The 12,927-nt window shown below is 33.5% G+C and overlaps 1 protein-coding gene across 1 annotated transcript in view; it reads left to right on the forward strand.

Moving 5' to 3' along the window:
- The window catches only part of LOC142337904 (uncharacterized), a 433,158-nt gene that overhangs the window by 271,137 nt on the left and 149,094 nt on the right, over positions 1 to 12,927 (forward strand). The window contains exons 18-19 of the mRNA XM_075387540.1: positions 3,474 to 3,632; positions 10,208 to 10,380. Of these exons, the coding sequence (XP_075243655.1) occupies positions 3,474 to 3,632; positions 10,208 to 10,380 (332 nt within the window). The remainder of the gene's footprint in view (positions 1 to 3,473; positions 3,633 to 10,207; positions 10,381 to 12,927) is intronic.

Raw genomic sequence — 12,927 nt, forward strand, 5'->3', positions numbered from 1 at the left:
ACACGCAAATGAACTTCATAACTGATATCGGTAAATAGATAATCGTTGATTTGATTTCCGAATTAATTTTCTGAAAAAATTAATAGTATTCTTCAACTTATCCCTTTTTGTTCTGGTATGCGTTTTTTTCGTATTTTACAATGTTGCATCATTTTCGTAAATAAGCTTCATCATTTAGAGCTATTTTAAATGTTGTGTTCAATCAAACAATAATTTTTCTGTTGTTTAAACATTTTAAATGATGTCTTCAGGGCTTAGACAATTTGTTTCAGAAGAATTTTGTGAAGTTTAGATTTTTTCAGTTTTTGTGGTTCTTTTTGTTGTCATTCTGTAATGGTTGTTTTAAAAAAATACGTTATGATGACCAAGATCAGGCAAATAAAGATGTTATATTCTTGCGGTTATTATCTTATAAATTTAATGGCTTCAAAACTGTTGTTTCGTAAAGTTGATTGTGAAATTTATTAGTTCAGCTTGTATTTATTATCATATTATAGTTGCAATTGGTTTTCAGAGTAAAAATTGCAATTGGTTTTCAGAGTAGTCGCAAGACAAACTGTCTACTCTTTTAGTCGAAAGCTTTTGTTGGCCATGAATTTTGAAATTATTAGATAGGTTTTTGAGATTTGCCAATTTTATTTCTGTTAAATTGTAGCTAAGCATCTTTATATACAATCCACATCAATTATCGCTTCACATACAATTTGCTCTTCATAATGAATTGTTTTCCTCAACTGGTCTTTCTTCGTGGAACAACCAGTTTTCATAAAACCAATTATCGTGACTTTTGCCTTTTTGCCTTTTTTGTAGGTTTTTGTTTATTTTTCACAGTATCACAATAATGGGCGTCATTTGATTGAAAAATGTTGTCATCTGCAAAAGTTGCAACGATAATTTTTTGTTTTTAGTGATCAGCTTAATATTTAATTGATTGGGGGACATCGTTTTCGTGCATAATTTATCGTGCAAATTTTTCCTTTTTGCCTTTATTTGTCGTTGTTTTTGTAGTCGTATGACATATCCTGGATAATGAAAGGCCTCAGTCGCTCTCTTTGGAGGTATAAAAGACTCTCTTAATGATTTCATTTGATGCCTATTGTTTCTAATCAGTTCGTATTTAATTCTATTTTTAAGAAAAGCATTGTTTTGATAAACGCATTGAGGAAAAGTCTCTTATTTTGTTCCAAAAAATTACCAGTTAATCTTCTTAGAATAATTTTCATCTGATGCCATTTCGATTTGTTTATTAGTGGTTTTCAAAAAATGGACAAGGAGTTTTGGTCGTAATTAATATTTGTAACTAATTGATTTTTACTGCCTTCTTTTCTGGTAGTCGTATTATGGTAGCCACAGGTCTCATAGGCCCTCTAGAGTAGATTGTTTTAATCTTTTAGTAGTTTGTTGAACGATATAATGATATGTTATTTTTTTTATCTCATTTGGTAGACAATTAAGAAAAGCTAATGTACATGAGCGGGGTCGGAACTTAATGTGCAAACGCACATTACCGAGCCTCCTTGTTACAACTACCGTCAATTCCCAAAAGCAGAATTAACATCGTTTCTCAAATTTGGCTTCTAATAACTGACATTAAAAAACAATTCGGGGCTTCGAGTGGAAGTTATCTGAAAAGATTTTTCTGGAAGCGTAGACTTAAGCCCATATTCTCTTTTCCCTGGTTTCTTTACAACAACCTGTTTTAATCTTTTCGTCAAATTTTCTTCGAAGAACAGAGGAGACTAAGTTTTAGGGACACAAAACAATTTGATAGTTTTTTAACACTGTTGGAAAAATTCTTGTAGACAAACTAAACGGCTGGGAAAAAGTTGTAAAATTAAACGAGATTGGAGCAGCAATTTTCTGACGGGAACTTTTGAAAGAGAAATGTTGCTAAAATTGACACTTTCTTTTTAAAAAAAAGTACAGCAGTGACTCTGAGTTATCAAAAAAACATAACATACAAAGTTTTTGTGCGACCACTTTTAAACTACGGCGTCTCAGTAATTGGTACCAGAAGCAAAATACACTAAAAACTAAACAAATTCAAATTAAAACAACCGTCATCTTTATCTTCAATAATCCAAAATCAGAGTCTAGATAATTACTAAGAGAAAAACAAAGAGATCTACATAGTTAAAACATTACATATTACTTCAAAAAAATTAATCGAAATATTTCGAAGAAAGACGAAATCAGTATTTTCGATGGTCTACTAACGGAAATAGAAATCATTCATGCAAGAAAATTGAACTTTTGACAAATAAAGGAAACCAGCAAAGTGCGAAGTCTTAGCCCTAAAAAATGTGTTAGAATTCAAAAGCTAATAAATTTTGCTTTATACTTCGAGCTCGATTTTATTTTTAAAAATGCAAAAATTTTAGGGCAATTGAGATAAATTTTTTCCAGAATAGCTTCAGAGATAACTATTTCGTCAATAGGGAAGATATCTCCACTTTAATATACTAATCTACTAATTGAGCCAGAAAGACTGTTATTTGGAAGAGGATAATATTAATGAAAATAATATATTGTTTTAAAGTAGGATATGAGCAACACTGTTACAAACCTAGCTAGAGCAGCAACACAACACATTTGCTAGGTTATCAAAAGTTTCTTGCAGTCCTTGTCGAAAGATGCCAATTAATAGCACTAAAAAGTAGGGGCAAACGAGATAAAAGTCTTTTAGAATAAATTCAGAGATAACTATTTTGTCAATAACGAAGATATCACTGCTTTAATATACTGATCTACCCTCAGTTTTTTTTCTCACTTCTTTTCGCCCCCTAGATTTTCTATAGAGGGGCTAGGGGGCGAAAAGAGGTGAGAAAGAAAACTGAGGGTAGATCAGTATATTAAAGCAGTGATATCTTCGTTATTGACAAAATAGTTATCTCTGAATTTATTCTAAAAGACTTTTATCTCGTTTGCCCCTACTTTTTAGTGCTATTAATTGGCATCTTTCGACAAGGACTGCAAGAAACTTTTGATAACCTAGCAAATGTGTTGTGTTGCTGCTCTAGCTAGGTTTGTAACAGTGTTGCTCATATCCTACTTTAAAACAATATATTATTTTCATTAATATTATCCTTTTCCAAATAATAAGCTTTCTGGCTCGGAAAATTTCGCGATTGAAGATGTAAATCTGTGTTCTCAGTCCCAGTACGCATTTGTCCACAGTATCTGCTACCATGAAACGCATAAAACGGTGCAAAATTAATGAACTACAGTGAGGACAATTGTACTTCGAAAACAATTCATGTTGAAATTAAGACTCTAGTTAAGACTGCTTGGAACAATAACTCTTATCCTGCTAAAACAATAAAAATTTTTAACAGTTCCTTAAATTTGCCTTAAAAAGTTTATAGTTCCTTCTACTAGAAAACTGACAACTCATGCCTTCAAAAATCAAGTCGCACTAAAATGAAATTAATATCGCGAACGTGACACGGACTTTGAAAACTCTATACTTTCAGTCCGAGTGCGGCGACGGTGCAGCTGAATGACGAGGTGTATGTGAAGGTGTCTTTTGATCCTGAAGTGAGTCACAACTACACTCTCATCACTACTGACTGTTGGGCAACTCAGACAGAAGACTACACTTCCAGTACACGATACCTTCTGTCAGCAAACAAGTAAGACATTAATTGAATCTTTTTTTAATCTGAACTCAGATAATGTTCCAGTATTCAAAATAAATTGAAAAAATTTGCTTAATCATGCGCTGAATTTTATCTGGATCGGTGATCTGTGCTTTAGAAAAAACTACTGATATGTCTTTATGGCTTCTTTAAGTTCTTCTAACTGAAATTTGAATGCTGATAATAACGCATTACCGTTCAGATTACAAAATAAGAAATTGAGATTCAACTGCTCAGTAAGCAGTCCGTTAACAACTATTAGAGATTCTTTGACTTCGACTACAACTACAATTATTTATAAGCTTTGTTCATATTTGCGTTTAGTCGCTGCACTCGTTGCGGAAAAAACCCACGAAAAGAAAACCACTTAATTTTAGATAGCAAATAAACCCCCACTGAAATAAACCCTCACTTTACTATTAAAGAGCTGTGCATTTAGTTTGTTTGGCCATGCTTCGCTGGCCATGGCCATGCCTTAACGGCCCGTGGGACTTGATATGAAACTATCACAACCGAACAAATTATCAAGACCGAAATTCAATTTTAAAATGGGGGTTTATTTCCTATCTAAAGTTAAATTGGGTTTTTTTTCTTGGGGGTTTATTTCCTAAAACCCCGCTGCACTTATTCGTGTAGAAAAAAAGCAGATTTACTCGTGCACATCACACGGTTTTTCGATGCTCTAATTGCTAATTTGGAAATCACTCAATTTGGAAAAGTACCTGTACGAGAGTAACTTCCACGTGGGTAGTTATGAACACATTCTCCGAAATGAGTTTCGCTTGCAGATGTGCATTGAAAACAAAATGAAAATAGATCGACAAATTTTAGCGTTTTATTTTCCAGAGATCTAGATTTTTTTCTTCAAAGACCCCTTTTTGCAATCTACCAAGTGAACATTGCCTCATTGTATTGAAAAAATATGCTTAATATTGAGCAAATTTTTATAATAATACTAATCACCAATCCATGTTTTGATAACTGATTGAATTGATCGATGTGACATTTTGTCGAGAAAAATTGATAACATTTGCTTTCGCGCATCAAATATATTTTTTTGATCAAACATTTGATTTTTTTACGCAAATATCATCTAAACAATCGGTTTCTCGAGACCATCTAAATATTTGGTTCTCAAGTCGAAAAGAAAAATTAAAACTACAAGAATCTCGCAAGATTCTTCCACGATGTCATGTTATGCAAGACTAAACAATGATCTCGCAAAATGATCCGTTTTGTGGGGAAAAACGCCTAAAATTAAACAAAAACAATTTTTAAAAACCTTGTCCTAGGTCCTGTCTTATTTTACGTCCTAACGTAGAAGTAAAACAATTTGAAAGCCAAATAAAATCAACAATGTATTCTATTTTCAAGCACCAGTGTTTGTATTCCAGAAAAGACAAAATAATTCAAAATGGGCGCTCAAAGACTAAAACCAATTTTTGAAACGAAAGCTTTAAACACTGATTTTTCTGGAAAATATAATTTTCATTCTGTGTACAAATTAGTTTGTGTTAGTCTGTGATTTCTTAACCAATAAGCGATGTCACGCTAACTCGAAGATGAATAAAGAAACTTGCTCTTTTACAATTATAAGTTAATATCGAAATTCATTTATGCATTTAATACTCCAGGAGAACACTTTGAGGCCAAGGTTGGCCTGTTTTCAAGTGTCTCTAGCGAAAGAGATCGTAAACATCAAAGATTATATGTAAAGATTATAAGAAAACTTTACTAGCTACATAAAAAAAATTGTTGGAAGCTTGGAGTTTAGAACTCGGTTTGGTCTCACATTTTAAACCAAGATAGCAACTCATCATTGTCAATAATATATAAGTCCAAAAACTTGTGACAAAAGTCCTTTACTTGCCGCTTTGAGCGATCAAAAATAAAATTGACAAAATTGGGAAAAAATTTAGCAAGCAATTAACCATTTTACGAGTTTTTGGTTGCAGTGAAATTTTCAAACTTGTTCTTAAATAAACACAATTTGCGAGAACTGTTTCGCGCATTTGCTATATTGAGAAGCTCTTCCCTTGAGATACAGTTCTTTTTTTTGAATGTTATGATTCTGGCTATTCGTTTCACCATTTGATTCAGGGGTTTGAGTACTTGATTGCTTGTGTTAGCGTAAACTAAGACTCCGTATTAAATTACTGGTTGCACATATGTTCGATAGACTTGAACTAATTGATTTGTTGTTAGGACCTTCCTAATTCGGTAGAGAAAGGAGCAGAAACCTAACATTCATTTCGTTAAATTTTTAGCATGTTCTTGAAAACTTAATTTATGGTCTACCTGAATCCCTAGATGCTTAAAAGTTTCAACATTTTGGATTGTTTTACTGTTAATATACACCCTTTCAGAATTTTTTTGCACTCTTTTCGAAAAATCGACGAATTTTGTCTTCTCAACGTTTAAAGTCAGTCGATTTCTTTTCAACCAGGCGGCTGTTTTTTGCAGAATTACATTGATTTTAGTTTCATTTGTTTTGTATATTCATTTGTTATGGTTCATTTGTTTTGTTCACTTTTTGTATAAACTACAGTGTCATCTGCATAGATGATGGATTTTATGTCAGATGCTTCGAGGGTCAGATCATTTTTGTATATAATAAAAAGCAAAGGACCCATTATTGAGCCTAGTGGGACACCAATTTTTATGCTCATCATAGATGACTTCTTCGAGCCTATTTCAGTGTATTGAAATCTTCTGCTCAAATAGGACTTCAAAACTTTCAAAACAAGTCCTCTTAGACCATAACTGGAGCACTTTGCTAGTAAGATTTGATGGTCCACGGTGTCAAAGGCATTTTTGAGATCCAAGAAAGTACTGATCGTATATGGTTTACTATTTAGCCAATTTAATCGATCATTTTTGCTGAGTTCCACCAGTGCATCAATTGTGGTGCGGTTTTGTCTAAAACCAAATTGATTTTCATTTAATACTTTTTCTTTATTAAGCAAAACAATAATTCTGTTGAAGATAATTTTTTCAAAAATTTTACCTACCACCGGTAGCAGTGATATCGGACGATAATTTGATGGATCACTTTCGCCCTCTCTCTTGAATATTGGGATTACTTTTGCAATTTTCAGGCAGTCAGGAAACAAACCAAAATTTAGACAGGAGTTGAAGACTTCGCAGAGAAAAGGTGAAATTGATGGCGCAAGCAGCCGTAAGCAATAGTTATTCAAATTGAAAGCATCTGCACTGCATTTTTTTCATATCACTCAAAACTTTGCTTATCTCCCTTATTGTAGTCTTTTGGAGAAATAAACTGTTGACAATTTTCTTTTTGTAGGACTCATTGCATTTAGCACCAAAATTTTCTGTAAGCTTTTTCCCTATGTCTGCAAAAAATTTATTAAACGATTCCAGTTTTGACTCTACTTCCTTGATCTCTAGGTTTTTGGATTCACCCATTACTTCTTTTACAGCATCAAAAAATTTCGAGTGTTTTGACCAGCTTTTTATTTTTTTTTGTTTGATTGTATTGTCTCATCTTTTTCCTGACAAGTTTCTTAACTACTTTGGATTGATTTTCATTTTTTGCTTTGGCTGATGAAGATCTTTCTTTTGAATACATTTGCTTTAAGTGATGTTTTTTGTAGCAGCATTTTTTACTTCGTTGTCGATCCAATTTCTCTTGATTCTAACAGATGGGTTTTTTCCGGAATTATTTTGTTCAGTTCTTTGTTTAAAAAGTCTTGGAACTTAATCAATGACTCATTGCAATTGATGGAATTTAATTTTTTCTTGAGCAGAAGGTTGCTGTAGGACACAATTTTTGCTCTTATTTGATTCAGATTATCTGTGTTCTGTATTTTTGGACCATACTCGTATTTTATTACATTTTTTGTCGGAAAATTTGGTATTTTCAGAAAATTGTAATTTAATGGTATAGTTATCGGTTACAGCTGTTTTCAGTACTTTTTGAGAGGATTTGAAATTTGTACTTGATTTGAAAAACACATCAAGTAACGTTTTCGAGTAATTGGTTTCTCTTGTTGAATCTTGTGATGACACAAAAGAGAGCCCAATAGCGCTATGTGTTGATATTAGCTGGTCATATTTTTTTCCTCTGTGAAAAAAATTAATATTCAGGTCTCCACAAAGTATATGTTTGGTATTTGGTTTGAGAACTATTTCATCTAAATAACTTCCTAAAGTTGAAAACGTAGCTTCTTTGGTGCAGTTTGGCGGTATATAAACACAAGTTATAACTATTTCAGTTCCTCTATAATTTATCAGAACTGATATAGCCTGAATTGAGACTTTTTCCCATTTTGCAAGCAATTTTGCATTAGCCGAGCAATTTACAAAAATTCCAACGCCACCACCCCTCTTTTTTCTTTCCGAACTAAATAGGCTACTGTAATTTGCTAGATTAAAAATTTGTTTGTTATCTGTTGGCTTTAGCCACGTTTCACTTAAGCAAATCAAAATTGCCTGTTTCTCACTTTTTTGAAATATTTTGAATTCGTCAAAATTTTTTGACAGTGATCTTATATTTTGCAGAAGTATTGAGTTTTTTTCATTGTTTTTATTGGAGATTTGAGATTTCATTTTAAAAATTAAAAGAGCAGTGCGTTTTGGCAGCAAATTTAAGCCAATCAAAACCATCCCCCTCTTCATTGTTTTATTTCAGTTCTTCAAATTTTTTAAACAAATAGATTGTTTTACTTACAAGCAGTTTAAGAAAAGAGAAAAAAATAATAATAAAAAGTTTCTTGTTTCTTTTCTCTTCTTTTTTTGCTTCCTCTGCGGAAATTACAGAGTTTTTTAGTATAGTGTAACCATCTCTCGCCATCAGCAAAACTGCGTAAATCACAGTTTGCTAATGACAACTTGCGGAAATCACAAGCAAGACAGTCACTCTTATAGAAGAGAAAACACACTAAGATAACCCTAGCCTATCCTAATTGATCTCTTGCGCTGATTATTAAAATTAACCACACGTTCAGTTCTGTGTTAATAACAGTTCAGTTATTGCAATATGTTAACAAAAATTAATGAGTTTCACCAAGACTTCTGATATTATGAAGTTTTTATCATTGTCAGTATTGTCTTGAGTTCTGCTTTCTGTGAGCCGGCGAATAATGATCATCATGGTTATTGTTGTTTGACCTCGCGTTGTACGTATTTTTCTTCACAGCCAAAACATTATCCAGTTCTTCAATATCATTGATTTTTTTATGTTGGTTTTTGGCTTCCTCGATCAACCAAAACAGAGACAGTGCAGTTATGTGTACTGAAAATCATATTTCTTTTTTTGCTTCAGCTTTTATCTGTGCCTCGATTTCGGGTAGTGGCTCGTTCAAGTATATGTTCTTATTAATAATATGATTTTTCGCTTTCCTCAGCGCTCTTTTCTTCTTGAAAACTTCCAACTTATCATTGAAGTAAATAAACTTGCATATCACTGTTGACATTTGGTCTCTGTCTCAGTGTTGGGTATTATATGACACGCTTTAATGCTATCAACGGTTAATTTCACTCCGAGAAAATCGTCAAAAAATTTTAATGTGTCGTATGTCACATATTTACTAGTGCGAGCGTTAAAAGGAGGATTCACAATGAGTACACTATCTTTTCGAGAATACCTCTCCTGGGCCCGTAATCGTTCAATGATGTTTTTTTTATTTGCCCAAAGAATTTTTAGTTCCTGATCTTGCTCAATATTTTTTTTGTTTAAGATCTTTAACCTCCTTACAAAGTGCTTCAATTTTTTGTTGTGCGTAATTGTTACTCAAGACCTCGGATGTCACTGCTACTGATGGTTGTTCGTTGCTCTCCATGATGATAAGACGATAAAAAAAGAGGAAAAAGAAGTAATGAATAGTCTGGAGAAAAACGTTTAGATATGATATCAATAAGGATTTCAGTAAGAAACAATGTTTTAAGAGATGTTTTTGAAAGGCTTTCGCTGCTTTAAACGCATAATAGTTTTTAGAGCATTCTTTTTCTCAAGGACGTCACGCTTTCACGCAAATCTATTGCTTCAACGGTTTAGCAGGATTTGAGCAAGGAGTTTGGTAGGTCATCAATACATTTTTTTTAATTCTACTGCATTGCTTACATTCACACAGTAAACTGGCAACAGACTGAACTGCAATACACTTTATACAAAAACAGATACAATACACAACAACTGTTATTTAAGACTTAACACGTTAGATAATCGATTTTAGTTTTTTTTCAGTTCTTTAATCATATTATGAGGCACAAGTATTTGACTTCAAAATTTGGATTTGAAATCTCAAATTTGAATTTTCTTACTTGTGCAATGAAAAATCGATCTTGCAAGAAACTTCCAAGATTCTTGTAGGAACAACTTTGTTTTCCAAGATCTTGCAAGATTAACTCTGACTTGCACGATCCTGCAAAAAAAATCCTTTTTCTGCAAGAATTTTGCAAGATTAACATTTGCTCTCGACTAGCGTTTAGTATGATCTTTTTGCACTTTTTTATTGCTCTTTGTTTCTGTCCGATGCCAAAATCATACCTAAAAATTGGTTTCGCAGTTCGCATCGTCAGTTGATATAACATCTCTTTTCTAATGAAAGGTGTCCATCAGATAATACATTTGGTCGCCTGCCTGGATCTGAACTGGATGAGGAGTTCTTCCAATTTAAAGCTTTCGGGTGGTACATCTCTGGTTCTACCTCTCTCAACACTGTCCACTTGCACTGCAAAGTACTCGCCTGTCCACCTGAAGACACATCTTCATGTGATATCAGTTAGTAACTTTAATATCAATTAGTCCACTTCCTTGTATCTTGAGTGCTCAACTGCCTAATGCCTGACCAAGCGACATCCTCATAACATTTTATTAAGACTGAAGAGGCGACTTCTAAAGATGCTTTTTGAAAGGTTGTACAATGAAAACCACTTTAATATATGCTGCGACTAATTTATTTTTTGTTACTTTTTTGTCTCTTTTTGAATTAGAGTCCTTGAGGCCTGAAATAACCGCAAGCTGAGGTCTGAATGCGATTATTAATGCTGAAGAAATTCGCCAATCGCGTAGAATAAACAGCAGTGAATAGTTGTATGTACAAAAAATGTACTCTAAGCTGAGTTTTTACCTGAACAAGCCTGAACAACACCTCTAAAAATGTCTGAACAACTCAGGCAAATTTTGTTTTTTAGGTGTTTTTGTCCTAATTTACCTTAAAATTACCTGATAAATTGTTAGAAAAGCAAATAAAATAGCTTGAACTTTTCAGACAGGTTTTCTGATGTTTCTATCTGAGTTCTACTTGAAAAATTTAGGTAAAATTCAGGTAAAGACACCTGAAAAAGCAAAATATACAAATCATAATTATACTTTGTAATTAACGAGGCAACGCGTTTCAATTCTAAAAACAAGAAATTTCCTATTCTTTTTGCTACTAGATTTCGTTGCCCAAATGTGCACTTCTGGTTGACAGACAAATGCACGCAAAATGATTGTGTTTAATTTCTCTTGAACGAAGTTCATAGCAATTATTGTAAACGTGTGTGTCTTTTTTATTCAAAATTTTCGCTTGACAATTTTGACTTTTCGAGTGACTTTTACTCCCTAGATTTTTTTGCGTTTCGCGTGATCTAAAATTCTCTCTCAATCACTACTTCAAGCAGCTTAACTCAATTGGCAGCAATTTAATACCAAAATTCAACTGAAAAGTGCGCCAAAACTGCTGCTATTTTTCACTTTAAATCTTAATAGTTTTATATGTTCACATATAATGTGGTTATTTGAAGCCCACTATTGAACTTCTCAGTCCCATTTAGGCTCCCCACCCCCCCCCCCCGACTGAAGCAGGCTGCAATTGATTAGAGCTCTTACTAGTCGTTCTAGAGCAATTCTTCCGACGTATTGTACTTTAGATTGCATGGAAACCAGTCCGCAAGCAAACAGAACAATCTCAAAGTTAGGACAAATAATATAAAATTGTCCAAAAAAATGTCAGTTCTTTTTCCTGCTGTCAACTGGACGAGCAAATGACAATCCGAGTGCCATGGCTGGTTCTAATGTATGTGTCAGGACAATTTACCCAATTCCATTTTACCCAATGCAATTTTACTCAATGCCATTTTACCCAATATAAACTTTAATTTGCCGTTTTGTTAAAAACCGGAACAACTATTTAGCCGACTATATAATTAATTGGCCCGTGGGAGTTGATATGAAATTATCACAACCGAACATGGGATAGTTGAACATAAAGGTCGAAGATCATTGGGTAAGTTGGCATTTGGCTAGACAGCATTAGGTAAAGTGGCATTGAGTAAAATGGCATTGGGTAAACTGAAGTTAGGAAAATTGTCATGAAACCACTAATGTATTATTTGAAATCGCACTGACTATTCCCTCGCCATTCTCCTGAGTTTTAGAACACCTCTTTTTACTCGTATAGAGATGTGTAATAAATCTCAGGAAAAAAGTGAAGAAATGGTGGATGCTGCTACAATTACAACTTAGAAAAACCGCGATGATGACGTATGTTAATTTTGCGGTTTATCTTTGAAATATATTTCAGATCCCTATAATTTGCACGGATGTAACTGTTATGCATCTATGCCATAAACGTAACCGAATAACATCGTATGAAATGCTCTCACACGACCGGCGAGCGGTTCGCTTCGGTAGGCTTCGGTGAGTGGCGGATGGGAAGTGGGGGTGACGGGGGGGGGTGATGTAGTGGGCGTTCAAACTCTCAGAATTAAAAACCGCCCTTCACACCTTGAAATTGTCACCTCAAAACAGTTTTCGTGAAGCGCATTTGTAGATACTGTTTAGGGGTAAGGCTCTAAGAGAACTTACTGCCCTCCGAGAGTCACCTGTTTATCCCCTTTTTGAAGACAAAAAGTTAAATGGTCGGACGAAAAATTGGTCTACCAAAAAATTGCGTGAACAAAGAACACTGTACTATTATAAATGCTACAATAAATGTTTGAGAGCAATTAAAAACAACCTAATTTAAAGTAAAAATGATTTATACAAAAAATTTTATAGTGTTTCTGAAAAAACTTCCGGCCTTTATTTCTGATATTGATTTTTCTTTTTTTAATTTGTGAAAACATACACCAGTCATGCGCTTATTAGTAGAAAATTGTACAGAATAGAACCGAAAGCACTTTCAGACTGCAGAACTGTTCTGATAAGAGAATGAATTTTTGTCGAAAAATTTGGTAATCGGTGAAAATTTAACATAGCACATTCAAGCAGACGCAGAATTATTTCTGAATTTACTTCGGTTTAATTTAGTTTTGTCACTGTTAAGTTTCCCTTACCTAAAGT

The sequence above is a fragment of the Convolutriloba macropyga genome, chromosome 1 (genome assembly GCF_964194025.1).
Source record: "Convolutriloba macropyga chromosome 1, txConMacr16.3, whole genome shotgun sequence".
Classification (NCBI taxonomy): domain Eukaryota; kingdom Metazoa; phylum Xenacoelomorpha; order Acoela; family Convolutidae; genus Convolutriloba; species Convolutriloba macropyga.